The sequence below is a fragment of the Gossypium raimondii genome, chromosome 11 (genome assembly GCF_025698545.1).
Source record: "Gossypium raimondii isolate GPD5lz chromosome 11, ASM2569854v1, whole genome shotgun sequence".
NCBI classification, from domain to species: Eukaryota; Viridiplantae; Streptophyta; class Magnoliopsida; order Malvales; family Malvaceae; genus Gossypium; species Gossypium raimondii.
Window position 1 is genome coordinate 60,812,390 of NC_068575.1, and position 26,570 is coordinate 60,838,959.

The 26,570-nt window shown below is 34.0% G+C and overlaps 5 protein-coding genes across 6 annotated transcripts; 4 read left to right on the plus strand and 1 right to left on the minus strand.

Annotated features, from left to right (window-relative positions):
* Nucleotides 1-8,536, plus strand: LOC105802026 (uncharacterized). Of its 2 annotated transcripts, XM_012633425.2 has the most exons (14): nucleotides 1-2,887; nucleotides 2,974-3,102; nucleotides 3,200-3,391; nucleotides 3,484-3,536; nucleotides 3,668-3,944; nucleotides 4,089-4,395; nucleotides 5,002-5,115; nucleotides 5,903-6,099; nucleotides 6,214-6,429; nucleotides 6,553-6,828; nucleotides 6,926-7,073; nucleotides 7,160-7,293; nucleotides 7,421-7,507; nucleotides 7,602-8,536. In XM_012633425.2, exons 1-14 carry the CDS (start codon nucleotides 329-331, stop codon nucleotides 7,686-7,688), a joined length of 4,776 nt encoding a protein of 1,591 aa, XP_012488879.1. In that variant the 5' UTR covers nucleotides 1-328; the 3' UTR covers nucleotides 7,689-8,536. The 2 variants fall into 2 exon arrangements, with proteins under 2 accessions (XP_012488879.1, XP_052479473.1); XM_052623513.1 differs by lacking the exons at nucleotides 6,553-6,828; nucleotides 6,926-7,073; nucleotides 7,160-7,293; nucleotides 7,421-7,507; nucleotides 7,602-8,536 and having other exon boundaries at nucleotides 5,903-6,060; nucleotides 6,139-6,282.
* Nucleotides 8,537-9,431: 895 nt separating this feature from the next.
* On the plus strand, nucleotides 9,432-10,449 carry LOC105801416 (LOB domain-containing protein 27). The gene is made up of 2 exons (XM_012632719.2): nucleotides 9,432-10,256; nucleotides 10,347-10,449. Exons 1-2 carry the CDS (start codon nucleotides 9,466-9,468, stop codon nucleotides 10,447-10,449), a joined length of 894 nt encoding a protein of 297 aa, XP_012488173.1. The 5' UTR covers nucleotides 9,432-9,465.
* A 5,438-nt stretch (nucleotides 10,450-15,887) lies between these two features.
* On the plus strand, nucleotides 15,888-18,829 carry LOC105802021 (protein NUCLEAR FUSION DEFECTIVE 4). Its single transcript, XM_012633421.2, has 2 exons — nucleotides 15,888-16,512; nucleotides 17,441-18,829. Exons 1-2 carry the CDS (start codon nucleotides 16,054-16,056, stop codon nucleotides 18,608-18,610), a joined length of 1,629 nt encoding a protein of 542 aa, XP_012488875.1. The 5' UTR covers nucleotides 15,888-16,053; the 3' UTR covers nucleotides 18,611-18,829.
* A 1,182-nt stretch (nucleotides 18,830-20,011) lies between these two features.
* Nucleotides 20,012-24,179, plus strand: LOC105802024 (protein EARLY FLOWERING 5). The gene is given in 8 exon segments (XM_052623719.1): nucleotides 20,012-20,062; nucleotides 20,148-20,204; nucleotides 20,407-20,456; nucleotides 20,558-20,627; nucleotides 20,726-20,807; nucleotides 20,931-20,989; nucleotides 20,991-21,347; nucleotides 23,834-24,179. Coding segments are annotated over 8 exon segments (888 nt in total). The 3' UTR covers nucleotides 23,996-24,179.
* Nucleotides 24,180-24,496: 317 nt separating this feature from the next.
* Nucleotides 24,497-26,342, minus strand: LOC105802022 (hypothetical protein). The gene has a single exon (XM_012633422.2). It carries the CDS (start codon nucleotides 26,266-26,268, stop codon nucleotides 24,778-24,780), a length of 1,491 nt encoding a protein of 496 aa, XP_012488876.1. The 5' UTR covers nucleotides 26,269-26,342; the 3' UTR covers nucleotides 24,497-24,777.
* Nucleotides 26,343-26,570: the final 228 nt, after the last annotated feature.

A 26,570-nucleotide genomic window follows, 5' to 3' on the forward strand; every position in this document is an offset into this window, starting at 1 on the left:
AGCTTTCTCGCGAATCAAAGTCTCACCCTCTTCCTTCCATGGAATAGGTGCCTTTGTCTGTCACACTCTTAGAGAAGAAGAAGACGAAGACGACGACTACGAAGCTATTTTAACGCTTCGGTTTCATCGCCGATCATTTTCCATCACCGTCCTTTCTGAATCTACCACTTTATCCCTCGCATTTCCAGTAAGTTCATCTTTCTTTCTTTCTTTCTGAAATCTTTTCTCTGGAAATATATTGATAAAGCACAAGGAGAAAAGAGGAAAAGGAAAAAGAAAAAAGAAAAAGAAAGATTTATGCATGTTGATTCGATTGAGATAATAATCGATGGGGCACAAGAAGAAGAACGTTGCTCCGCGCTCAAAACAGTTGCCGGCGCTGGTGAATGTCGTTAATGATTCAGGTGAAGCTGAGTTGAGTGGGAATAATGCGAAGGTCGGGGTATCGGCTGGTGTTCCGGATGAATCGAATGGTTCGTCTTCGTCGTCTGTGGTTAAGGCTGACTGTGAGCGAGCCCTAACGGCACTCCGACGTGGCAACCATACGAAAGCGCTTCGGTTGATGAAAGAATCGTGCACTCGTCACGAGAACTCGGCTCAGGCCGCTCTAGTTCACCGCGTTCAAGGCACGGTGTGCTTGAAAGTGGCGTCCATCATGGATGACCCTAACGCTAAAAATCGGCATTTGAAAAGCGCGATAGATTCAGCCAGAAAAGCTGTAGAGTTATCGCCCAACTCCATCGAATTTGCTCATTTTTATGCTAATTTACTGTATGACACGGCCAACGATGCAAAAGAGTATGAAGAAGTGGTTCAAGAATGCGAACGCGCGTTGGCCATTGAGAATCCGGTGGATCCCTCTAAAGAAAGCTTACAAGAAGAAAGTCAACAGCAAACATTAACTGCGGAAGCGAGGATTTTGCAAGTGCAAAGTGAGCTTAGGTCGCTGATACAGAAATCACATATCGCTTCAATTTCTACTTGGATGAAGAATTTGGGGAGTGGAGAAGAGAAATTCAGGTTTATTCCGGTCCGGAGAGTGACTGATGATCCAATGGAGGTTAGGCTAGTGCCATCGAGAAGGCCTAATGAGATCAAGAAAGCTACAAAGACACCAGAAGAAAGAAGGAAAGAAATTGAGGTTAGAGTTGCTGCTGCTAGGTTGTTGCAGCAGCAGAAATCTGAAGCAGCTTCTTCTTCACCGCAGTTGCAAAGCAAGGGCGAGAAGAATGAACTGGATTTAACTTCAGGAAGCGGGCAAAGAGGAGCAGATAGGAGGAGGAGGAAGAATGGTTCTACAGCTGAAAGGAAAGATTGGGTTCGGTCATATTGGAATTCAATGAGCATTGACTTGAAGAGAGATCTGCTTAGAATTAGGGTTAGTGACATCAAAGCGTATTTTGGTTTGGTGAAAGATGGATTGGCAAGTGATGTCTTATCAGAGGCTTTAGAATTTGCGGAGGCTTATAAGACTTGGAACTTTTGGGTTTGTTGTAGGTGTAGTGAAAAATTTGCGGATTCAGAGTCTCATATGCAGCATGTTGTTCAGGAGCATATGGGGAACCTCATACCAAAAATGCAGAACGTGTTGCCACAGAGTATTGATAGTGAGTGGATAGAGATGCTCCTTAACTGTTCTTGGAATCCTTTGGATATTTCTGCTGCAATTAAAATGATTGGGGACCGTAATGAGCAGTGTAATGATTGCTTTGATGATGCATGGGATTCATCTCCTGCAAAGGAAAACGTTGGGGTTAGTTACAGTTGTGGTAGTGTAGAGGGTAATGCTTGTGAGAAAGTTTCTAGCATTGAGTGCAAAGGATGCGATGGAAACAAGGGTTCTGTAACATATCCCCTTGTTGATAGTTGGCCAACAGTGGCTGATGCTGAGCGTGCAAAGTTGCTTGAAAGAATTCATGCCACATTTGAACTGCTTATTAGACATAAGTACCTTGCTGCTAGCCATCTTAACAAGGTGATACAGTTCACAATGGATGAGTTGCAGAGTCTGGTTTCTGGTTCTCAGCTTCTAAATCATGGTGTAGATCAAACTCCCATGTGTATCTGTTTTCTGGGATCTACACAGCTTAGAAAAGTTCTCAAATTCCTGCAGGACTTATCTCATTCTTGTGGTCTGGCTAGACACTCTGAGAAGACTACTCCTGTGGATGATGTGAATGGTGCTACTAAGATTCTTGAGGTTAAGGAGAAGATTGTTCTTAATGCAGATGCTTCGTGTCTCCTCTTGGATGAACATTTATTGCCTGATGCAGCAATAGAAGGTTCTGCCCTGGCAAAGTCCAGAGGTAGCAATGGAAATGAGTTTGTACAGGATGCTGATGCTCTGCTGTCCTGGATCTTTTCAGGCTCCTCAAGTCAGTATCAATTGGCATCATGGGTACACATGAAAGCAGAGAAAACACAGCAAGGACTAGAAATTCTCCAGATGCTGGAGAAGGAGTTTTATCACCTACAGAGTCTCTGTGAGAGAAAATGTGACCATATGAGCTACGAGGAAGCATTGCAAGCTTTAGAGGATCTCTGTCTTGAAGAAGGTAAGAAGAGGGAGACTGCCACTGAATCTGTTCATCGAAGCTACGAATCTGTCCTTAGAAAGCACAGAGAAGAACTTGTTGAGACTGAGAGTGATGATATGTTCCTTAGCAGTAGATTTGAGTTAGATGCTATTACAAATGTTTTGCAAGAAGCAGAAGCACTGAATATCAATCAATTTGGCTATGAGAATACTTATGCCGGTGTGACTTCTCAGTTGTGTGACTTGGAATCTGGGGAAGATGATGACTGGAGAGCTAAGGATTATCTGCATCAAGCGGACACCTACATAGAAGTTGCCATTCAGAGACAGAAGGAACAATTATCTCTAGAGGTCTGTCATTTGCTTTAGGTGCAACTTTCAATATAAAGAATTGATTCTTAACCTGCTATTCTTAATTGTTTCATTTTGTCAAGCAGCTAAGCAAAATCGATGCACGAATTATGCGAAACGTTACTGGGATGCAGCAGTTGGAACTCAAACTTGAGTCTGTATCTGCACATGATTATCAGTCAATAATGCTGCCTTTAGTGAAATCATACTTGAGGGTTTGTATTAAGCTAATTGGATTTATGTGTATTTCTTATAGACTATGCCATGTCATGATATGCTCTTTATCTATTTATTTATCATTTTTAAATTCAGGCACACTTGGAGGACATGGCTGAGAAAAATGCTACTGAGAAATCTGATGCTGCGAGAGAAGCATTTTTAGCAGAGCTTGCACGCGACGCTAAGAAGGTTGCTCGAGGAGGAAGTGGTAATTCCAGACATTCTCAGGAGAAAGTCAAGGATAAGAAAAAGAACAAGGAGTTCAGAAAATCCAAGGATTCAAAGGTATTGCTACTTTTTATTTTTTAATATTCAGCTGCTAGTAACTTAAATTGCATGTTCCATGGTGCAGGTCTAATGTTTTCTTACTGTTTCAGGGTTATGGTGGAAATGAGCTGCATATGCTAAATGATGAGACTGCTGAGCAAGTGTATATTTCCTGCTGTTCTCCATTTGCATATTCTCATTATCTATTCTGATCATTCTTCTCTTTGCAAGTGGTGATAGTACCTTTTGGTATAGTTTAATATTAATGTGCATTTTCATGTGTGTTTCTTGCAGTTCCGGGGTAGCTGATGGTGACCATCTAGATTCTAAAGTTGTTTCTGTGAATAATGATGACTTAAAACTGCAAGAAGAGGAATTTAGACGAAAAATAGAGCTCGAAGAAGAGGAAAGGATGCTTGAGGAGACTTTGGAGTATCAAAGATGGATTGAGAATGGGGCTAAACCGAAGCACCTTGCTGAGCAAAATACAAGAACTATTCAAACACATGCAGAGAAAGCGGTTGATGGATTGCATGATGCATGTTTGGATGATGGTAATCTAGATATTCAGGTGAGCATTATGTTGGTGACTCTTTCCTTTATACATGATGAGATGGAAAGTTGGTAAGATATCATGCCAAGACGTGCTTCATGCTGTTACCTTTATAGGAACTATGATGAGATAATCAGAAAACTTTATAAACTTTCTTTTCAGCAACATTTGGCACTGAGGAGCGGGGTCACAAACAAATTGGATAGCATACCAATGAGCGCTGCCAATGGTTCAGCTGTGCCAGTGACTTCTATTACATCCGGCACTAAGGGTGCTGTCCCAGATGATGGTTTTTTTCCTAGTAATCAATGGACAGGAAGAAAGGGTCGACGTCATAAGGGTAACAACAAATTTCTTGATGGGAAGTATCAAGTCTTGTCATCTGAAAATCAAAACATTCAAGGTAGAATCTCTCATGGCAACGTGGAAGAACAAGTTGGATATGTTGATGGTGGCCCCATTGGCAGTGGTAAAGCTTATTTTGATGCTACATTAAATCTATGGTTTGATGAGCTGGAGCTTTTTAATTTACTGGATATCCAGTCTAGACATGTGTGCTCATGCACCCACACTCTTATCCTTATAATATTGGCCTATCGTCTCTTTCTGTTTTGCTTATTCAAAATATTCTTTTGACTACCTTGTATTATACTATTAGGTAGGGTACAAAATTAAGTATGAGGTTGTATAGATATAATGCTTGCCACGTTTTCTTTTGGAAAGTTACATTTTCCTGCTTAATTTTGTTAGCTGCAAAAATTATTATATGTTAACCTGTTCCACATGCATTCTCTTATTATCTATCTATACTATGTAGAGGGGAAATGAGTATCTAAGCTTTAGAATACAAGGAATAAAGTGTATGAAGTTGTATGAGGAAATATAATCATTATTATATGCTATCCCATTCCACATTCTGCTCTGATCACAGTACCATAATGGTTATAGACCATCTGTCATTGTGAATTTGTGTTACTATTTTTTTATTATTGTTAGTTTTTATGTGGCAAGCTGCTTTTCTGATTTATTTGTCCATTTGGGAACTAAGTCGATGTGGGTGTTTCTGTAAAACCAGTTGCTCCTGTATCTGGGGAAGGTGGTACAAAGACTTTAAGACAACTGCAAGCTGAGGAAGATGACGAAGAAAGGTTCCAAGCAGACCTTAAGAAGGCCGTTCGCCAAAGTCTTGGTAATGTCCTTACCGCATTTACTTTTTCATGCTTCTTATTGTTTCCCTACACTTGCAAATTTGTACTGGAGATTAGGTATCTTGAAACAAGTCATCCATATAACTGTTTTAGTGTATGTTCTGTAAATTCTCACCCATTTTCTCATTAGCATCTCATGAACAGACTTTAAAATGATTTCGCCTATGAATTTTTTATTGGTAAAAGAAAAATCTTTGTTCTTCTTTAAGGAATATTTTGCAGTCAATAATGCTTTTCTACAGTTTTTGTTGAGACAAACTCAGGCGAAACACTTTTTCCTGGGTATTTGTTGCAAAGGTTAAGTGTTGGCGTCCTCAATCTGATTGGCTAATGTGCGAAATTTTTTTGACAATGAGCTGCCTAGTTATGCATTTGTATTTAACTTTGTAGTTTTGGCTAAACTCTATTGAGTGTACCTGTATTTGGCAGTCTATTGTGTAGGTGCATGAATAATCTGACATGCATGCATTTGTATTTAACTTGGTAGTTGTAGCTCAACTCTAGCAAGTGTACCGGTATTTGGCAGTCAGTTGCTGAGATAAGTTCCACTTTTATAAATTGGACTGATACTTTTTGTTGTAACAGAGGTATTCCTTACTGTAATATAGTTCTGTTGTGTAGTGTTGTTCTTTATGATTGATTGCAGCTTGGCTGCAAAGCTGCACATACTGTTAAACATGGTCTTGGCGTTAAGTTTCTAATTTTCATTTTTCTTGAGTAGATGGTCTGCTTCAGCAGCTTTCTAACCTTGTGATTGTCATTTTTCAGACACATACCAAGCACAACAGAGATTTCCCTTGGCTTCAAGTTTGAAAGCAGTAGAAAGGGTACCTTCGGAAGTAAAAACCCATGGTGTCTCACCAAATGAGGTCTCCGGTGAAGGTTTGAAAGAAACTGAAGTGTTTGGTACGGGTCTGCTGAATGAGGTTGGCGAATATAATTGCTTTCTGAATGTTATTATACAGGTTAGTTTTTCTCATACTGTGATTCCTGGTCTCTTTCAGCCCACCGTCCTTCAACTTGGCCCTCTATGTAATCTTCCCTTTCTAATCATTTGCTGCCTTTGGCATTAACTTCAGTCATTGTGGCACTTGAGACGGTTTCGTGATGAATTCTTGCGGAGATCAGCATCAGATCATGTTCATGTGGGAGATCCATGTGTTATCTGCGCACTATATGAAATTTTCACTGCCCTGAACATTGCATCTAGTGATGCATGGAGAGAACCAGTAGCCCCTACATCACTTAGAATAGCCCTTAGCAACTTGTATCCAGATAGTAACTTTTTCCAAGAGGTAACTTCAGTGTTTATTCTACATCGCATTTCTAATTGTTAGATATCCCATCATTACTATAATTACGATTTTAGATGGATGTCTATGTTTGAAAGATTTGACAAAGATAGTAGCAATTTACAGGGTCAGATGAACGATGCTTCTGAAGTATTGGCCGTAATATTTGATTGCCTTCATCGGTCTTTTACTTCTGCTTCAAGTGTTTCCGATGCTGATTCTACAGACAGCAACTGCACGGGCTCTTGGGATTGTGCAAATAGTGCTTGTACAGTGCATTCTCTTTTTGGAATGGATATCTTTGAACGAATGAATTGCTACAGTTGTGGTGTGGAGTCCAGACATTTGAAATACACTACTTTCTTTCATAACATAAATGCCAGTGCACTGCGAACAATGAAGGTGTCTATCCTTTGTGCATGGAGAAAAAACTCTAGAACTCCTTTTGAACAATTTTCTTTTCTTGGTTATTCCTGACAAAGTTTTTTTTACCTTTCAGGTTATGAGTGAAGAAAGCTCCTTTGATGAGCTTTTAAATCTTGTGGAGAGGAACCATCAATTAGCTTGTGATCCAGAGGCTGGTGGCTGTGGGAAGCTCAACTATGTCCATCACATTCTCTCAAATCCACCACATGTTTTCACAACAGGTTGTGCTTGAAGTTATTAAATGAATTTATACTTGGTTACTCAGTGGTTTATACTTCTAAAATCATTATCATTTTTGGTCTTGCAGTTCTCGGTTGGCAGAATACATGTGAAAGTGCTGATGACATAGCAGCAACACTGGCTGCCTTAACTAATGAAATAGATATCAGTGTGCTTTATCGGGGTATTGATCCCAAAAATAAGCATAACTTGGTCTCTGTGGTACGTATGCGCAGTCTATTTTCCTCTTTGCATGTGTTTGTGTTTTAGTTTGGAGTACAAATTTTAAAATGCAGAAATAGGGGTGATTATTGGACATTATTTTTAAGGTTTGATTTTAAACTCTCAGGTTTGCTATTATGGGCAACATTATCATTGTTTTGCCTATAGTCATGATCATGAAAGATGGGTTATGTATGATGACCAAACTGTCAAGGTAAGTTTGTGTTCTATTATCGATGTATGGCATGTCATGTCATCCAGTGTATTCTCTAATCTCTGGTACTACAAAACTGATTTTTGATGTTCAGGTAATTGGTAGCTGGGCTGATGTTCTTACAATGTGTGAACGGGGGCGCTTGCAACCACAGGTTCTTTTCTTCGAAGCTGTAAACTAAAGAATTTTTTGTTGAATCTTGTCATAATATTTGATACACAAAGATAGCATTGGGCTTAACATGGGTTTTGGCATCGGTTCGCTATCAAGTGAAGTGTTGTTCATAGTCACATTGCAGTTTATACTGTAAAAATATGCAAAAATTGGTTCCAGAGGAAAGCCAGAGATGTTTTGTTATGGTAAATCCAGAGTTGTGATGTATAAAAGAAAGGGAAGAATTTTGGGACTCCTTTGAGTTTTTGTAGGAGAAAGTGAAGTCGTTTTTAAGGGAAGATATGATGTACCAAAGAATTTTGGAACTTCCTGATAAAGTGGCTCCGGTCGAGGGGGAAAAAGACCCCTGAAATATTATATGAATGGGTAGCCATGAATGGCATTATTGAATGAGAATGTAATGCAGCAAGGATTGTTGACAGGAGGATATAGCAATTATAAGTGGGGAAGATATTAGATATGGAAACCGTTGTAGATGGTTTTTTTTTTTCGGTTTCCCCCAATATATTTTGAAGAGAAGGTTAAGTATGGGTCAACATCCTGACCCTACGGTGTTCAACTCATGATATTTCAGCTTATAGTAAAATTTTGTTGTCAGCCGTTGCTATTTTGAAATATACATACATCTGTGTTAAGAAATTGCACCCATTCACTGCCTCTTCATTTTCCTACCAACCATTGCCGTATTTGTAACTATTTTTGAGAATTTAGTAGATGCTTTTCTTCAATCATGGTTTTATGAACTAAGTAGGGTCACTCTCGAGTTTTTGTATAATAATTACGAATAGAAAATTTTTATTGCATTATGGATTTCAAAGTTATTTGTCAATGATAAATATTATTTATGAATGTTAATGAATAATTAATTATAAATATAAACTATTATTCATTATTATTCTTAATGTGAGATTAAAATAATTTGAAATGTTTTCACCATAATAATAATTTGAATTGAGGATATTTACCATTTTTTGGATTCATGATTCTAAGCAGGAGACAATATTAAAAAATATATTTTGATACTTATGTAACTATAAAATTTTGATTTTTTTAAATTTTAAGATAATTGATGCCATTTTGGATTTAACAAGATTTTTTTTGTTTTTCATTTGAAATACACAGTTTATTTTTAAAAACTACAATTATACTAGAAGTTACAATCATAATCATTGAAACATGCGATTATTTGAAAATTAAGTGAATGGATTAAATCATTAAATATAAGATACAATCAAACTTTTTAAATTTTAAATTAGAATATTGAATAAATATATATTAATAAATTTTAACTTTAATTTCAAATATAAGATATAATTAAAAGTAAGCTTATGATGCTTCATTAAAGGAAAATGCAAGAATCATTCGCATATATCTTACCGTGTTATATATAATTATTTATTAAAGGTTCAACGTTAAAATCTTGCACTAGCTGCTTGCCAAGTTACCCACCGTCGACACTTGTGACACACAAGTACCCAACCCTAAACCTAAGGCAGCCCCTTAAAATTAGAATTCTCCTAAATTCCCCAATATATGTCCCCTAAGCTAACGGTCACACACTTGGAAACCCAACCCAACTTCCCATTTCCATTACGCCTTTTCTCTTTTTTACTCGGTCTTTTTTTTACATCCACCAAATCCGCTGATATCAGACCTTTTCACCTCAAATTTCGAAACCCCTATTTTCAGTTTCAACTCCCCCCTTCCCCTATTTTCTTTGCTCCTTCTTCTCCGTTTAGTGTTTCACCCCCACAGTTAACCCTGTTTAATGATACCATGCAAACATGACCCTCAAAAGTGGCACCACCAGCGCCTGCGCCGCCTGCAAATACCAAAGGCGAAAATGCATCCCCGAATGTCTCCTCGCCCCTTATTTCCCTGCCGACCAAACCAAAGTCTTCCAAAACGCCCACAAATTATTCGGCGTTAGCAACATCGTTAAAATCCTTAAAAGTTTAGATCCTTCTCAACATGCCGAAGCCATGCGTTCTATTAAATACCAAGCTAATGTTCGTGACAAGTTCCCCGTTTACGGCTGTTTGGGTGTCATCCGTCAGCTTTATTACCAAATTCAGTTACTCGAAGAGGAATTCCACTCCGTGCTTTCACAACTCGAAGTGTATAGACAACATCACCACGAGGTGCCTTCGCAACTAGAGCTAGGCATGGCACCGCCTACGAACGGTCTACATTTTCTCACCGCCGTATCGGACATGCCGGTTTCGATGCAACATTCCTACTCTAACAGTAATAACATTGGTTATTGCTCTTCTTACGTAGATTCTAAGGACCATAATAATAATAAAAATAATAGTAATAGTAGTAGTAATAGTAATAGTAATAATAATTCTTTGTGGATTCAACACCCTTTTCTTGCTACAAACAATAGCAGCAGCTCCAACAGCAATGAGAATAATCCATTAATGGCAATTCAATCTCAGCTGTTGGTTTCAAACACGCAGCCTTTAGTTATACAACACGAAGTTGTTCAAGATTACGATGAACTTCATCCTTTCTTCGATACTATCGATGACAGACAATTTTTTATTCATTCTAAAGAACCTTATGATTCCAGGTAATCATTATATATATATATATATGATCATATGTGTGTGTGAATTAAATTGGGATTTAAGGATTGATGGTGTGGGTTTGAATGGTGCAGTTGTGAAGATTCAGCAAAAGAAACAACACAAGCAATTGAACTTGTTCCCAATAATGAATTGAAGAATGCTGCTGCTTGCTTCAGTCTCACTAGTGTTCACTGATGAAAAATATAGCAGCCAGAGAAAAAAGAAAAGAAAGCCTATGTACTGCAACTTACATTCTTTTATTTCATTTCTTCATAGTTTAGATATTCTATACAGTGCATCCCACTGCTAGAATAAGAGTTGAACATTTCTGGGCTTTAGTGATTCCATGTTTTACAATTTTTTTAAAAATATTTTAATTAGTTTAAAATTGGTATAGATTATTATCATATACCCAGCCATGTCAAGATGATATGTGTAATTTTTTTAATTAGTTTAAAAATTCTTTTTTAGGGTGTAGTGACAAGTCCTACCACACTTTTCTCATTAAAGTGAGAAAGTGATGCGCTTATCTTCTTAATAAGCAAGTATGCTTATAGAAAACGAAGGATCACTCACGAACTATGGAGAAGAACAAATATCGAACATAAATCTTATAACAAATTTAAAAATATCAAAAATATTTTTTCAACTATTTTAAACACCAAATTTGTTACCCTAATCCAAATCCATATAAATGCATGATTTTTAAATTTTAGTTCTTATGTTTTTATAATTATAAAAAAATCAAATATATTTTCATTGGAAGCTTTTTTTTACTTTTTTTACCAAACATGTTTTTAATTTAAAAAATATAAAATATTAAAAAACACTAAATATATTAAAATAATTATTTCGAACAAATTGAAAATTAATTAAAAAAAGTCTTTATACTTAAATAACACTAAGATAAGTACAACTTAACAAACAAATGTCTCTAAAATAGTAGCAAAATTAATAATAAAATAAAAGTTATACAATATCTAAATAATAACAACAAAATAGTAAAATGACAACAAAACTGTGAGAAAACAACAGCAAAACAACAATTTTTTTTTTTTGCAAATTCAACCTAGGCTGAGCTTGGGCAAAAAAAAAAACTTACTTGAGGCTTAACCCGTTTTCTAAATAGGCCTATTTTTTTTTTGTCCAAACTCATTTTTCGAGTCAATATTTTTACTTAAATTTTCTTACTTTTTGGGCGAACCTTCTAGCCAAGTGACCCGACCATGAACAGATCTATTCTATAGGATTTTTCAATATATTTAAAATTATTAAGATTTGATAGAAGGATAAGACATCTCATTATTCATAATCAAAGACATAACAACAAACATTAAAATATAAAACAATATTTTAGATGTATATATTTGATATATCGAATATTGTATGATAACATATATAAGAATTATTTGAATTTATTTTTAAAAATTTATTTATGTTATATTATCATCTAATTTGATTAATTAAGAACAAAAGACCATTAATATAATTTTTGGTAAGCAGTTATATCATTTTTTTGAACCATTTAATTATAAGTTCTGATCATATCTGTTCATTTTGACACAATGCCTAAAATTACTATTAGTCATTCCTCAACTCATAAATATGAGAATAACGCGTTTCAACATATTGAAATCCACATCCTCTTACGTTAATAATAATATCTATGTCAATTGAGCCAATAATTATATCACATATTAAATAATAAATAATATAATAGTAGTGGAGATGGATAAGGATTAGCAGCCATATCATGAACCCGGTGACACGAAGCTGACAAGAGACATCCAATTTGGCAATTTGAAGCATTTTATTAAATTTTCTTTGATTGTTTAATGTTTAGATCTTATCAGGTGGTGCATGCTTATAATTATTCCAATATCATTTGAATATTTTTATATATTTATATTAAAAACTGTCCAATATTTGTAATTTACAATATATTTTATTATATTGTGTTACAAAATATTTTATTTATACGAAATCACATAGCTCAAAGTTCGTTTGTTTTTTTGGGTCAAACGTAGCTCAAAGTTGAAGCTTTTAATAATGACTATTGAAAACTATATTCATTTTGGATTTATTTTCTTAATGGTCAAGACGTCGAGTCAGCGTCGCAGCTCAAAGGATATATATATCTCAAGTCCCTGTACTTTTTTTTTATTTTTTCTTTTTAAAATTTAAAATTAGAGTTCAATTATTAATGTTGTTAAATTTATTAGTATAGTATTTTGAAATAATAATAAAATACTCTCTTGATAGTCATGTAACAAAAGGTAATGTTATGAACCCAAATTTAATTGAATAATTTTAACATTATCAACAATTAAACTTACATTTTAAATCTAAAATATAGAGATATTGGATTTCTTAAAATAAAAATAAAGGGACTAAATTCTTAACATAAAAAGAGTACAAGGACATGAGTATATTTTAACTCTTTTTCTTAAAAGAAGAATTCTCTCAACTTGTCGTGTACGAGTTTCCTAGTTCCTACTTTCACGTATAAATTATAAGAGTGAGTTTATTTTACGAAAGATTTACGTAATAACTTTTTAGGGTTAAATTAAAATTGTAAAATTTTATGAGTTAAAATCTAAAAAAAAAAGCTATTGCTATAAAAAACTTGAACTAAATTATTGATTCATTTGAAGTGTGTAAAATGAAAATTATATATCTGTTAATCAAAAGATAAAATTAGCATAAATTAAAGAATTAACCATTAGCCCTTTAGGAAAAAAATAATAATTACAAAAGACTAGAATGGAAATTATTCCATTTGAGATTACTACGTGATTTAGTGTCGTACACGAATAATCTTTAGCAATAAAGTTAAATATTTTAAGGGTCTTTTATTTGTAAAAAAATAGTTTTTTAGATTGATGATGAAATGATTGGTTTTGGCAAATTAAATAATAGCTATTGAATTAGAGGAAACAAAAAAAAAAATGTGTAAGACAAAGTGATAAGTACATATCTTTCTTACACATTCACCTTGTGCTTTTATTGGATTTTCAAATCTTTTATCTAAAAGAACTGCTATTATAGGAATATCATGATCTTTCTTACCCGTTTGGTTTATATGGAGTAGATTTTTTTTAGACAGCATGTATGGATCAGCTACGGTAAATTTTTACCTTTGAATATATAAGTATTAAAAGTGTAAAAATGTAATAATGTATTATAGAAAATTTTATATATTTTGTGTTCAAATATTTTTTTGAAGAATTATGTTTAATTATTTAATTGGCTTCAAAAATATTAAAAATATTAAAGATAAACAGCAAAAATCAAATTGAAGTGGAACGGGGTAATGTAGGGTAGAGTAGGGTAAGGTGGAGCGGAGATGATACTAGATTTCAATATTATACATCTATAGTGGAGCGAGACGGGTGATGAAACAAAATGTGTCAACTGTGAAGTGGTGATGGATTTAGCAACATCTATACCGTCCTATTACATTATCAATCCTAACCTCCAGTTTTAAAATTAAAAAAAAAAAAAGAAAAGAAGGAAAATGTGCATAAAAAGAAGCATATATATGTTTTTGCTTTTTATATATAAATAAATTATTTTGATATGAGAATATATCATACTATATAATAATGAATTAAATATTGATACAACATTAAAAGATATGAAATAAATCTAAAGTAATTTATTCTTGGTATAATATCAAATTTAGCTTATAATATTTATATATTTTTGTTAATTTGATTTTTATTCTTTTAGGCTAAATTTGGCTCTTAAACTTTAAAAGCAGTAAAATCGTTTTTTAACAAAAAATTACTAAAACATTAAATTTTTAACAATATTGGCTTGGTAACCTATATGACAACCCATGAGTACTTCAAGCTAAATGATACTATTTGTTTTATATGTCATACCAATAAATAATTTAAAATTTATATAAAAAATAGCATGAAGTACGTGTAGATTGCCACGTGGTCTGTCATGTTTAAAATTTAACATTTTGATCAATATTTTGTTAAAAAAACAAATCGAGTCATCTTGAAAGGTTAATAGTCGAATTCGACTATTATTAAAAGGCTAAAGACTAAATTTAGTTTTAAGAAAATAAGAACCGAATTGATAAAAAAAATATAAATTTTAACAACTAAATTTACTATTACATTTTTATTTTTTAACAATGCCTAGTTATCTAATTTATAATTAATGTATGAAACTATTCACGGTGCATCAAATATAAAATTTATATTAAGAAAAACCTCACGTATTTGTATTAAAATGTAAATTTTAGTTGTCGCAACCTGTTGAATCTTAACTCGATTGGTATGAACATCGGTGACAATACAAGAGGACGTGAATTTAAATGCATTAAAATATATTAACATTTTATTTATACGTTAAAAAAAGAAGACTATATGTAATATGAGAATATGACAAATGCGTTGGTATTACAATATAAACTTCTTTTTCCAAAATTAAAATTTTCATCATTTTTCCAAATTCCGTAAATTTAATTTTAATCGAAAAGTGGTTGTGACGTCCATTTCATTGCTGTCATTGAGTAGATATTTTGGTTATTCATGTCCATATGTGGTCTGTATCTAACCTTAAATATGAGGCTATTTTACTTATTTAACAAAAAAATTAATATTTAATAATAATGTGATAAGTAGTTCAATATATTTTAAATTAATTTTTAAATTTAATAATAATATGATGTGAGTGATGCAATAATAATTAAAAATATGACAAATAGTTGAATATTGTTTTAAAATATGTAATTAAACTTGGGAAATAAAAAAGATGAGAAAATAAGGAGGGTTATGTTGCAGTATTTTCAATTTTTTGTTAGGTGATTTTAGCCATTTGTTAGCAAGCACCACTGCCCAAAATAAAATATTTTTAATCAGATAAAAGGGTGTTAATCATCTAAAGTCTAAAATATTAAAATTATTTTTAATAGAAAAGATGGTGTCGAATGTGGACCATCTATTTCTCATAATCTAATTTTAATGTTTGGTGAATATTTTAAGCAAGAATGATTTTGTCAAATGGGTAAAATAGCCTAATTTTACAATAGAAAGTATATCATTATCCTACTCCTAACCTATAGGCTATATATTTTACTATAAAAAATTACACTTTAAACTTGTTTAATTGATACCTACATTATTTTTAATAATTTCGTTTACACTTAAAAATATTTTTTCATTTATAGTAAACTGATAGTTACCGAATTAAAGCTAAAATTTTATTTTATCATTAAATTAAAAAATTATAATTTAATCATTAAAATTTTTGAAAATATATATTTTGTTACTTAATTTTTAAATGTTTTCCGTCAAACTAAAAAGTTATATATATATAAATGATAAATAAATTTATGTTGCTATCACTTTAATTTATTTAACGCCTATTTAAAGCTTTTTCAGATTAGTTAGTTTCAGTTAACTTCATCATCATCTATTCATTTTCAATTTGTTGCTTTAATTTTCTTTTATGTCTTTTATTGAAAGTTTTTAAAGGACCAGAGATCATTATTTTGCTGAGTTGTTTCCGACTAATAAATGTACTTTTTAATTTTTCTGAAAATTTTAATTAATCATAAAATTTTAAAATTTTAATTAGACTTCCAAATTTCTTTATATTTTGTTATAATTTCTTTAAACCCTTAAATAAAAAATAACCTTGAGAAAAACATACATTTCTCTTCATAAAACATTCCCAAAGGAGCCTTCATTTCAAATATATATATTAAACTTCAGCAAAACACACCAAAATCTTCCAAAAACAACAGATTATTAATTGTCTCTCTTTTCTTTTTTTTGCATGGAGAGTTTCCTCAACACCAAATGGATAGCCACGGCGGCGAGCATATGGATTCAGTGCACCAGCGGTGCATCTTACACCTTCGGCATCTACTCTCCGGTCCTCAAATCATCCCAATCCTACGACCAATCAACTCTGGACACCATTTCCGTCTTCAAAGACATAGGCGCTAACGCCGGTATCCTCTCCGGCCTCCTTTACGCCACCGTCACCTCTCGCAGTACCAGACTCCTTACTGGTCCTTGGGTGGTCCACGTAGCCGGCGCCGTCCAATGCTTCGTTGGGTATTTCTTGATATGGGCATCCGTGGTGGGGTTAATCCGGCAGCCGCCGGTGCCGTTGATGTGCTTGTTCATGCTGGTGGCAGCTCATGCGCAAACATTTTTCAATACGGCAAATGTGGTTAGTGGCGTTGAAAATTTTCATCGATTTGGTGGGACCATCGTGGGGATTATGAAGGTACGATAAGAGCCATGGATTTTTCGTATTTCCTTTTATTGTTTTATGTTTCTTTCATAATTTAGTCACCATAGATATTTTTAAAGGAAATCATTATTTGAAACGTACAAAAAAAGAAGTATAGAAAAATATCGGCCGTCAGCATAAGAAAGATATTACTTACACGAAATATAATAATTGCCTACTATATATCCATGTCAGTTGCCGCTGCTCAACACCAATCAGATAATTCCTATTTATTTCAGAAAAAACAAAAATGGAAAATCAATTTAATGGATAATAATTAAGAACTATTTGTAAAAAAAAAAAACACCTTACAGTCTACATCCTGCCTGGATGTAGTTGATCGTTGGCTTTAACATTCTGTTCAAAATTATTAGTATTTTTCTTTCCCTTTAAATAATTTCATTCATATTTGTCCTTTTTTTTCTTTTATAAAATGCTTAAAATTACCCAGTTCCTCCTCAATCTATAAATAAGAGGATAATATGCTTTAGTGAATTCGAATTCACGTTCTCCTGTATTGACAATAATATTTATATCAGTTGAATTAAAACTCAATCGACTTGTCCAAGAAACAATTAAATTCACTTTATCATTGTTAAAATATTAAAATAGTATTTTTTATTTATATAAATTAAATGTAAATAAAATAATACTTTAACCTAGACAAGTGGGATATCCAATGTAAATGGTTGAAACTCGAAAACTTAAAACCTATAAAAATTTTGATGATGTTGATATTATAAGATTGTGTCACATTATCATTATTTTAAAAATATTTAACACTGTTAATAATTAAACTTAAATATTAAAATTTAAAAAATAAAGGGACTAAATTTTAAATTTATGAAAAATAAAAAAATTCCCATATTTTAACCTTTTACTTTCTGAAATTCACACAATTTCTGCTGTTGCGTGATATTAGGGGTTTCTTGGTTTGAGTGGAGCAATTCTGATTCAAGTTTACGACACGTTATGTGAGGGTGACCCGACCGCTTACATTTTGATCCTTGCCATCACTCCCACTCTGACCTCCCTATTGCTCATGCCTTTGGTCAAAATCTATGGAACCACCACGGTCGATGACAAGAAGCACTTAAATGGTTTCTCGTCCAGTGCTTTGGTCGTTGCCGCTTATCTCATGGTCGTTATAATATTGGACAATGTCTTCACTTTTCCATCATGGACCCGGATCATTACCTTCATGTTTCTACTCCTTTTACTTGCCTCACCTTTTGGAATTGCAGCCAAAGCCCACAAGGATTCCGAGAGGCCTTCCATCGAAACGAGTCCTTTGATGGACGATTCAGAACCAATGCCAACCAAATATGGAGAGTACCACGAGATTCCTGGTGAACCGGACCGAGTTAAGGAGGTTGCTTCGTCTTCGAATGAGAACTTATCAAATGATCACCTAGAAGATGGTATTGATATGAATCTATCGAGAGCGATGCTTACTGTGAACTTCTGGTTGTTGTTCGTTGCGATGATATGTGGAATGGGTTCGGGTTTGGCGACTATAAACAACATTAGCCAAATAGGTCAATCTCTTGGTTACTCGACCATTGAGAGATCTTCTTTGGTTGCTTTATGGAGCATATGGAATTTCCTTGGTCGGTTCGGGGCGGGGTTTTTGTCGGACATAATGTTGCACAAAGGTTGGGCGAGGCCGTTGTTCATGGTTATTACGCTAGCCACATTGACGTTTGGCCACTTGATCGTCGCTTCAGGCTTTCCTGGAAATTTGTACATAGGCTCAGTCATGGTAGGCATTTGTTACGGCTCACAGTGGTCGTTGATGCCGACCATCACGTCTGAGATTTTTGGTGTTCGACACATGGGCACCATTTTCAACACCATTGCCATTGCTAGTCCAATTGGATCTTACATTTTTTCCGTGAGGATCATCGGGTACATTTATGACAAAATGGCAACCGGTGAAGACAACTCGTGCTATGGCACTCAATGTTTCATGTTATCGTTTTTCATCATGGCAGCGGTTGCTTTGCTTGGATTCCTCATTGCGTTCGCATTGTTTCTTCGAACAAGGAGGTTTTATAGGCAGATTGTGCTTCTAAGATCAAGGGATTCTTAAGTATCTCGAGAAGCAATTGGTAATTCTTTCAGTAGAGATTCAAGAGAAGATTCGAGTGAGAGATTAATATTTCGATTTACCTTTTTTATTATAGTTGCAAATATAATGAATGGTATTACTATTAAATTAGACCCAAACCATAGTATAAATAGGGTCAGGATTATTATTTAAATATTTGTTTGATTTTGTGAGTTTATATATACAAGCAGTTACTTTTCATTTTTGTGTGCAGTTAGACCTTTGTTACTAACGATACCAAAAAGTCCATCAAAATTTTCATTTTTTAAATATTTATATTTAACAATATTTTAGCATAAAGTATATAAAATACATTAGAAGTCGATGAAAAAACTTTATACATAGTTAGGTCTCTATTTAACTTAATTTTTGTAAAAATTTTATATAAAAATAAATTTTAATTGACAGAAAAACATTGATTTTTTAACCCGATTACAAGCAATTCACAAATCAAAAACATCCATCGCCACAAAACTCACTTCTCCCAACTCCGAAGCGGGGTTTTCGTTGCTGATCGTCGTTATTACTATTCTTTCCCGTTCTGCCCCCTCGGCCTACTGAAACTGAAATACGTAAATTCCGCCCTTTCGACTTGATACCCCCCCTTTTTTACTTCAATGATGCTTAATTCTTCTTTATTTAAAAAAGAAAATCGATTTCGTTCCTCGTTTTGCCTGTTTGAATGAAGATAAATGCAAAACGATTTCACCTAGTTTGAATGGCTTAGGTTTTTGCTGTTATTTTACTAGTTAGTTTAATCGAATGAATTTGCAAAGAACAATGTTGAATTCGAGGGGAATTATTGGCTTCTATGTTAGTATCTGTCTGAAATAAGCTTTTGGAAGTTTTTTAAAAAATAGAACATAATAATGTCGCTTAATTTTTATTTTGTTGTTTTGGAACAGAATTTGTAAATGTAAGTGATTGTTTCAGCTTAGAATTCTATTATATTTTAATGTTTTAATAGTTGTTAACAGAACAAGGAAAGAAAGAAGGTGAGAGAGGTAGGGATTTTGAAGAAGAATGCACAGGCATTCAAGGAGCAGATTGAGAAGTTAGAAATGATGAGTAAGTCGTTCTATTATGATGTTTCACGATCACGATCTATTGATGATTTAAAGTCTGTTTAGATGCAAATTAGCACTTGATTGAAATGAGCAGAGCTTAATGGAGATGGTTATGTTTTCAAATTAGGAATTTTTATTTGCAATGGACTGTACCCATTTTTTCCCTTGGGAAATTTTAGGACTGTACTTTAATGCAGAAGACAGAACAAGCCTTAAATGCTAGCTGATTTTCTACTCTGTTTTTATCCTTCTTTCGAGGAGGTCTCAGTAACTATCTTTGTGGCATTCAGATATTTCCTTGAGCTTGGGATTAACCATGTGTAAGGTTGAATGGGGTTATTATAATCAGTTTGAGAAATGTATTCCTGTACTCAGCCTTTTGTTTCCGCAGTTCACCTTGTTCTCACTAGTATAATTGGGTATTTCTTTACTAATTTCAATTTGAAATGCAGTCTGGTGATCTGCCAATTATAGTCATTAACTTTGTTGAGTTTTTACAGAGGCTGAAGGTGCTTTAGACAAAGCAAGAAAACACACAAGAAGAGACAACTTCAAGACATACTTAACCTTATTTTAAAGAAAAGGAAGTTAATAATTTAAGTGATTAATAATTGGAACTGTTTTTGAAGAAATAATTACTGGCTTAAGATTTTTCTGCCATCTATTAGAATTTGTTGTTTGCATGAGATAACTACAATATCCCTTGCTCAGGAATTTGAAGATAAAATGAAGGAGTAGGGTGAGACCCCTGTTATGTTCAGGTAGTCGTTCTCTTTATGATATCATTGGCATGTTCCTTTATGCTTCAGTCTTAGCATCTTCAAAATTCTCATTTACCAACTATGGTTTATCTCTGCTGCAGTCACTTGTGGCCTCCTCGGAGAAGGACAACTGCAGAAGAAGATGAGAGAGCGAAGCATCCTAAACCTGAAGTACGATTCAAATCAATCGATTAACTTCTACATTTACATTTTTATGCCTGCTTATGTGGAGTCTAATTTGTACTACTTTTTTCTTTCCTTATCTGCAGGACTCTGTTTATTATCACCCTACTCGGAATCCTACAGGGGCTCCACCACCTGGGAAACCACCAATGTACAAATCATCAATAGGTCTGATAATTTCATCTTTGATCTGTTTTCTACTGAAACACAGTTCTCTTTCCATTTCTTCTGACTTAAACACTTAAGCTGGTTTTACTCAATCTTAGATTCTGTTATTGGTTTTCTCTTCAGGACCTAGAATTCCCTTGTCTGGTGCATCATCAAGTGCCGCTGCTTCTTCCTCACAGACTTGAGTTAGAGGATACTTCTGTAGCTGTACCACCTCCACCTCCTCCTCCTTTGCCAGATACCAGTAAATTGGACTTAGGGGATGCCTCTGATGTTCCTGCTTCTTTGCCTCTACCACCCCCACCTCCTATGCCACCCAAGCCTGCCACAATGAACTTGGGTATTCCTTTGCCTTCTCCCCCTGGTCCACCACCACCACCTGGTTCCCCATCTAAAGAGCAAGTTACAGTTCGACCTCCACTGCCTCCACCTCCTCCCCTTCCGCAGTCTGTGCTGCCCCCTCTGTCTGGCACCAACAGAAATGAAGGGGAGAAAATATCTCTACAGTCAGATGACTCAACCTCCAAGGAGCTGGCTCAGGTAAGCTCTTCTCTATCCTCTCTAGATATGCTGTCTTTCTACATATTAAAAATGGCATAGTAGCATGAATATAAGTCTTATATGATATTTGTGCATATATAATCATTGCTCCACTTTTAGATATAAGATTTATACATGCTAAATAGTAATTGCTTATTTTATCACAATGGAAAATAATATTACAAATTTACAAAATAAAACTAGTAGTAAGGAAAAGGTTTTTTACAAAGAAAGAGGATGGTGGATAAAAGTAGATATCAAGAGAGGATGGTGGATGAGAAGTGGATAGGGAGAGGTTTTTTCAACTAACTTTGATCCCTCTCTTAGGTTTCCTTCATCTCTATTTATAGGAGAATTTTTTAACTCTGTTTAATTTTCTTTGAATCCCGCATAGTTTTTCTGATAAGGATGATGTCTCATCATTGATTTGATGCTTTTTTTCTTGACATGGTTATTTCTACGTTGCTTCCTTTTTTGACTGAGCTTGCTTGTTGTTTTCCCAAGTTGCTTTCTTTTTTGTATAGACATAGATGTTGCTTTCCCAAGTTGCTTCCTTTTCTGTATAGACAATATTATTGCTAATTATCTTAGCAGGCCATATGGGCAGAGGTAAGTAACCTCTAGAAAAAGTCGGTGAATGGATTATTGTTCATAAAAGGCCTAACAAAGGGAACACTTTCAAATCAATAAATCCTAATCAAGGATTTGTGACAATACCTACTCAAGTATCTTTTTATCCTAACCGAGGATATTATATTCCATATCCAATGGTAAGACAACCAGTTAGAACTCAATTATCATTTACGCCACAACTAGTAAGTCAATTACCTTGGTCTCAAGATTCAAATTCAGCATACCAAGCCAGTTATGCTATAATCATAAAATGAGCAGAAAAGTTTTGTGCATCAGAAAATTTGTTGAAACCACAACAAATTTAGGAAATAAAATATTTTTATAATCCAGGTTTACCATCAGGATTATATAATTTTGTTAATGAAATATGGAAGACTCATATTATTGAGCAAAGAGCTAATTACAGGAGAGCTCTGACTAAGCTTTCACAATTTTTAGTTGAAAAAACTACTAAAGAACAAGAAGCTCATGACTTATTATTAAAATCCATTTTATATCGAGATTGGGAAGAACTAGAATTTAGTTATTTAAATATTAAGGAGATAAACAATCTTCTTGATATATTTCATATTTTATTAATAAGAGAACAAATAACCGGTTATAAATAAAATGTTAGATTCTTTTATATAATAAGGCTAGGAATATTCGCTTGTAGAAATATTTACAAAACGAAATGGAGCTATTTGCAACTAGCAAGCTCAATTTTAGAAAGCTTTTTCGAATATTTTCTAAAAGCTTATGTTTTCACTAACAATTTAAATGAAAAATTCCATAATATAAAGTTTAGATTTGATCATGAATCGTTGGATATAAGTAGTATTGAATGGGATTTTGTTAAAGAAATAACAGTTTAAGATTTTTCTTTTCATTTATTAAAAGATTTTTCTACATTTATTAAAGCTATGTTATTACGTATGGTATATAAAGATGATTTTTATTATTATTTTCATCTTGAAATTAGCAGTCTTATTGGCATAGCCAAAAAAGAAAATTTTTATCAGTCATATCAAATTTGGATTATTAAAAAAATGATTGGAGGACCTAACCTTTCAGCAGCTAAAGAGGAGAAATAATACTTGACAAAAAATATTGACAAGTGTTACAATAATCTCAGTTATTATCATATCCGAGCAGGAATAGATTTAATAACTAAAGCCCAATATTTACTTCAACAAAACTCTTACTGCCTCTGGATTGATGAAAGAAGAATATTGGCATATAATACTGAAGTTTGATACACTGAGGATGATAGAAATAAAGAATTCGTTCAACTATTAAAAAAGATAGCTAACACGGAGATTGATGATTTTCCATCATACATGATAGAAGAAATCAATAATACGTGGGAAAATTGGAACTCACCAAGACTGTCAATCAATTCATTACATTTAGATAAAATTGAAGAAATAAATCTGAATAATATTCAGGAATGATAAAAAAAACAAGCCAATTGGAAGAAACCAATAAAAGAAAATTATCAAGGAAGCAACTTGGGAAAGCAATATCTAGGTCTATACAAAAAAGGAAGCAACTTGGAAAAGCAACATCCAGGTGCAAACGTAGAGATGAAGGAAGCCTAAGAGAGGCATCGAAGTTAGTTGGAAAAATTTTTTCCTATCCACTTATCATCCACCATCCTCTCTTTCTTTGTAAAAAACCTTTTCCTTACTACTAGTTTTATTTTGTAAATTTGTGTTATAGCCTTGTAGGCATTATTTTTATTAAATAATTTTTTTCTTAATTTATATAGAGTTTAAATTCAGGTCATTTTGGATTCAGTTTTGAGTTTGTTGACTTTTTATAGTCAAATGCATTGGGTTCATATTCTGATTCAAGCTTTAATGGGGTTTTAGGTCCCTGCATCAGTTCGAGTAAGAAGGGAGACTGCTGCCCCCAAAAGCAAAACCAAAGCTTTTACACTCAACCATGACAATGGCAGCCAAGCCCGTAGCTCCTGCCATCGTGAAGCAAGAATCAACCAGTTTAAATTTTGGGCACATTCTGATCGTAACTGATCAAATTGTTGCCTTGTTAACTGACAAAACTATAATTAAATAAAGACAGTTTAGGAGACCTTGCTTTTCTATTTTTATGTTCATCTTCTTTCTTGTTAGTCACTTTCCTATTTGAAAATTTTTATTTACTAAGTAATTGGACTTTGCTTATGTAAGAATGAATGAACTAGTATTATAATCTAAATTCGAATCGTAATTAAATAAATTATTTGAATTCGAGTACAACGGATAATGAACTCCGAATCTATTATCCATAAAAGTAAAGCAATTTTAGATATTTATTATCCGAATACATTATTTACAAAAAGTAAAATGGATTCAAATAATAAATATTTAAGAGTTAATACTACGAATAGTAATTTAAATAATAAATATTTGAGAGTAAATATTGTTAATTGTACTTTAAAATATTTTAGTTTAAATACCATCTTAATACGCATTATTAAAATTTACAAATAACCTCAATTTGCATACATAGACATAGTCCAGGACCCATTGATATGTATGTGTGAATGCATTAATTTCCTTTTGATCATTCAGTACTTCAAATTTTCTGCCATTGATGTATGTAAGTAAGTATGCATCTTGTTTTCCTACAGTCAATGAACACCCATAGCATGTTCAAGTTTTGTTAAATAAAACAGCTTATGTTATTATTAACACTAATAAATTCCAATCTGATGCGCTCACAAACCATTTGCTTTTAACAGCTAAAATAGAATCCCTTCTAACAATCACGCCCACGAATCTGTAATCCACTAAAAATCAATCTGGAATTTGGCTCACTCTGAAGCCTTCTCTGCCAAACAATTTTCACTGCATACCCCACCACCATCCTGACTTTGCTCTACAACCTTCTTGGCAGCCGCAGCTTCAGCTTCTTCCTTAGCTTCCTCAAGAGCCTGAATCAAGCTCCACAGACATTTCTCAGCATCATCTAATGGAGACTTAGGCATAAGATTCTCAGCAACATCAGCAGGAGTAATCTTAACCTCTTTCATCAACCCATCAATGGCGTCAAACAATGGATGAATTTCCAATTTCAAATAATTCTTAGCAAGCACCTTGAACCCTTCAAACCCACAATAAGAAAGCTCAATATGTTTATCCATCCTGCCCCGTCTTATCAATGCCGGATCAAGTTTCTCCACATAATTAGTAGTAAAAACAATCAACCTCTCCCCACCACAAGCAGACCAAAGCCCATCAATAAAATTCAATAAACCCGAAAGCGTCACTTTGCTGTTACCACTGTTACTACTCTCTTCTTTTACCTCCTTCCTCTCTTTCTCATCATCCGCCATAGCTTTCCCGCCTTTTTTCTTCCTTTGACCAGTAAGATCAAGTGAACAATCTATATCTTCAATCACTATAATAGACTTACTCGTCGTCTCAATCAAAAGCTTCCTTAACTCAGTATTATCTTTAACAGCAGTGAGTTCAAGATCGTAAACATCATAATTCAACAAATTCGCCATTGCAGCAATCATAGTTGATTTCCCAGTCCCTGGTGGTCCATAAAGAAGATACCCACGTTTCCAAGCTTTACCAATCCTAGCATAAAACTCTTTACTTTCACTAAACGTAACAAGATCTTCAATAATCTCTTTCTTCTTATCTGGTTCCAACGCCATTGTTCCAAACGTAGCTGGATGTTCAAACACGATGTGACTCCACATGGTTTGTTTATAACTCGGCCATTTATAACCAGGACTGTTCGTGTAAAGCTTCCTTTGCCTGTTCCTCACTTTAATTTCCTTCCCCTCTTTCACTACATGTTCTAAATAAGCACCGGTTATCATCTCTCTGTACCGTTTATGAAAAGTAAGCCTGTAATACCTTTTCTCCTGTTCGGGATAATACGCCATGGGCCGAGTAGCTGACACCACTTTGCTCGCTACCCACCATACTTTAGCTCCTCGGAACTCGTCGGTTACTTTCTCGTATTCGTCCATGCTGAGAACTAAGTTGTTGCTGTCTTTTCCCATCTCGGCTTTTAACCTTTTAGCTGTTTTGGAAGAGTTGACGCTGAGATAAGCTTCAACGGCGACGTAAGCCTCGCTGCGTTTGAGGCGATCGCCGGTGAATTCGTGGATGGAGATTTTGATGTAAGGGGAGAAATAGGTCATGATGGTGTGAGTGTATTTTTCGAAGTAACGGCGGAGTTCGTAAGGGCAATATTGACGAATAATAGCCCATATGAACATGAAACTGGCAATAGTTGAACCCATTGTCGTCCACATCTCTGTCATTGTTGAAGGCACCATCTCCATCAGTTTTTTTCTTTTTTGCTCTCGGCTTATTGTAAACTCCTTGCTCTTTGCTTTTTAAAGTAGCCTTTCTGCGTAAGCAGATGTCCTTTTTTCCTTTCAAAATCTTCTAATAATATACTTGGTTTCCACACTTAATTCATTTTCTCTGATAACAATTTAGTTAGCGCATTAAAATGTAAAATAATTTCTTAATTTAAAATATCTATATATTTTAGTTGAGTGGCATCTTATTCTATCAATCAATTAATTTCATCATAAGTACAACGGTTAATTGAATTAAATGATAAAAATATGTATCTTTA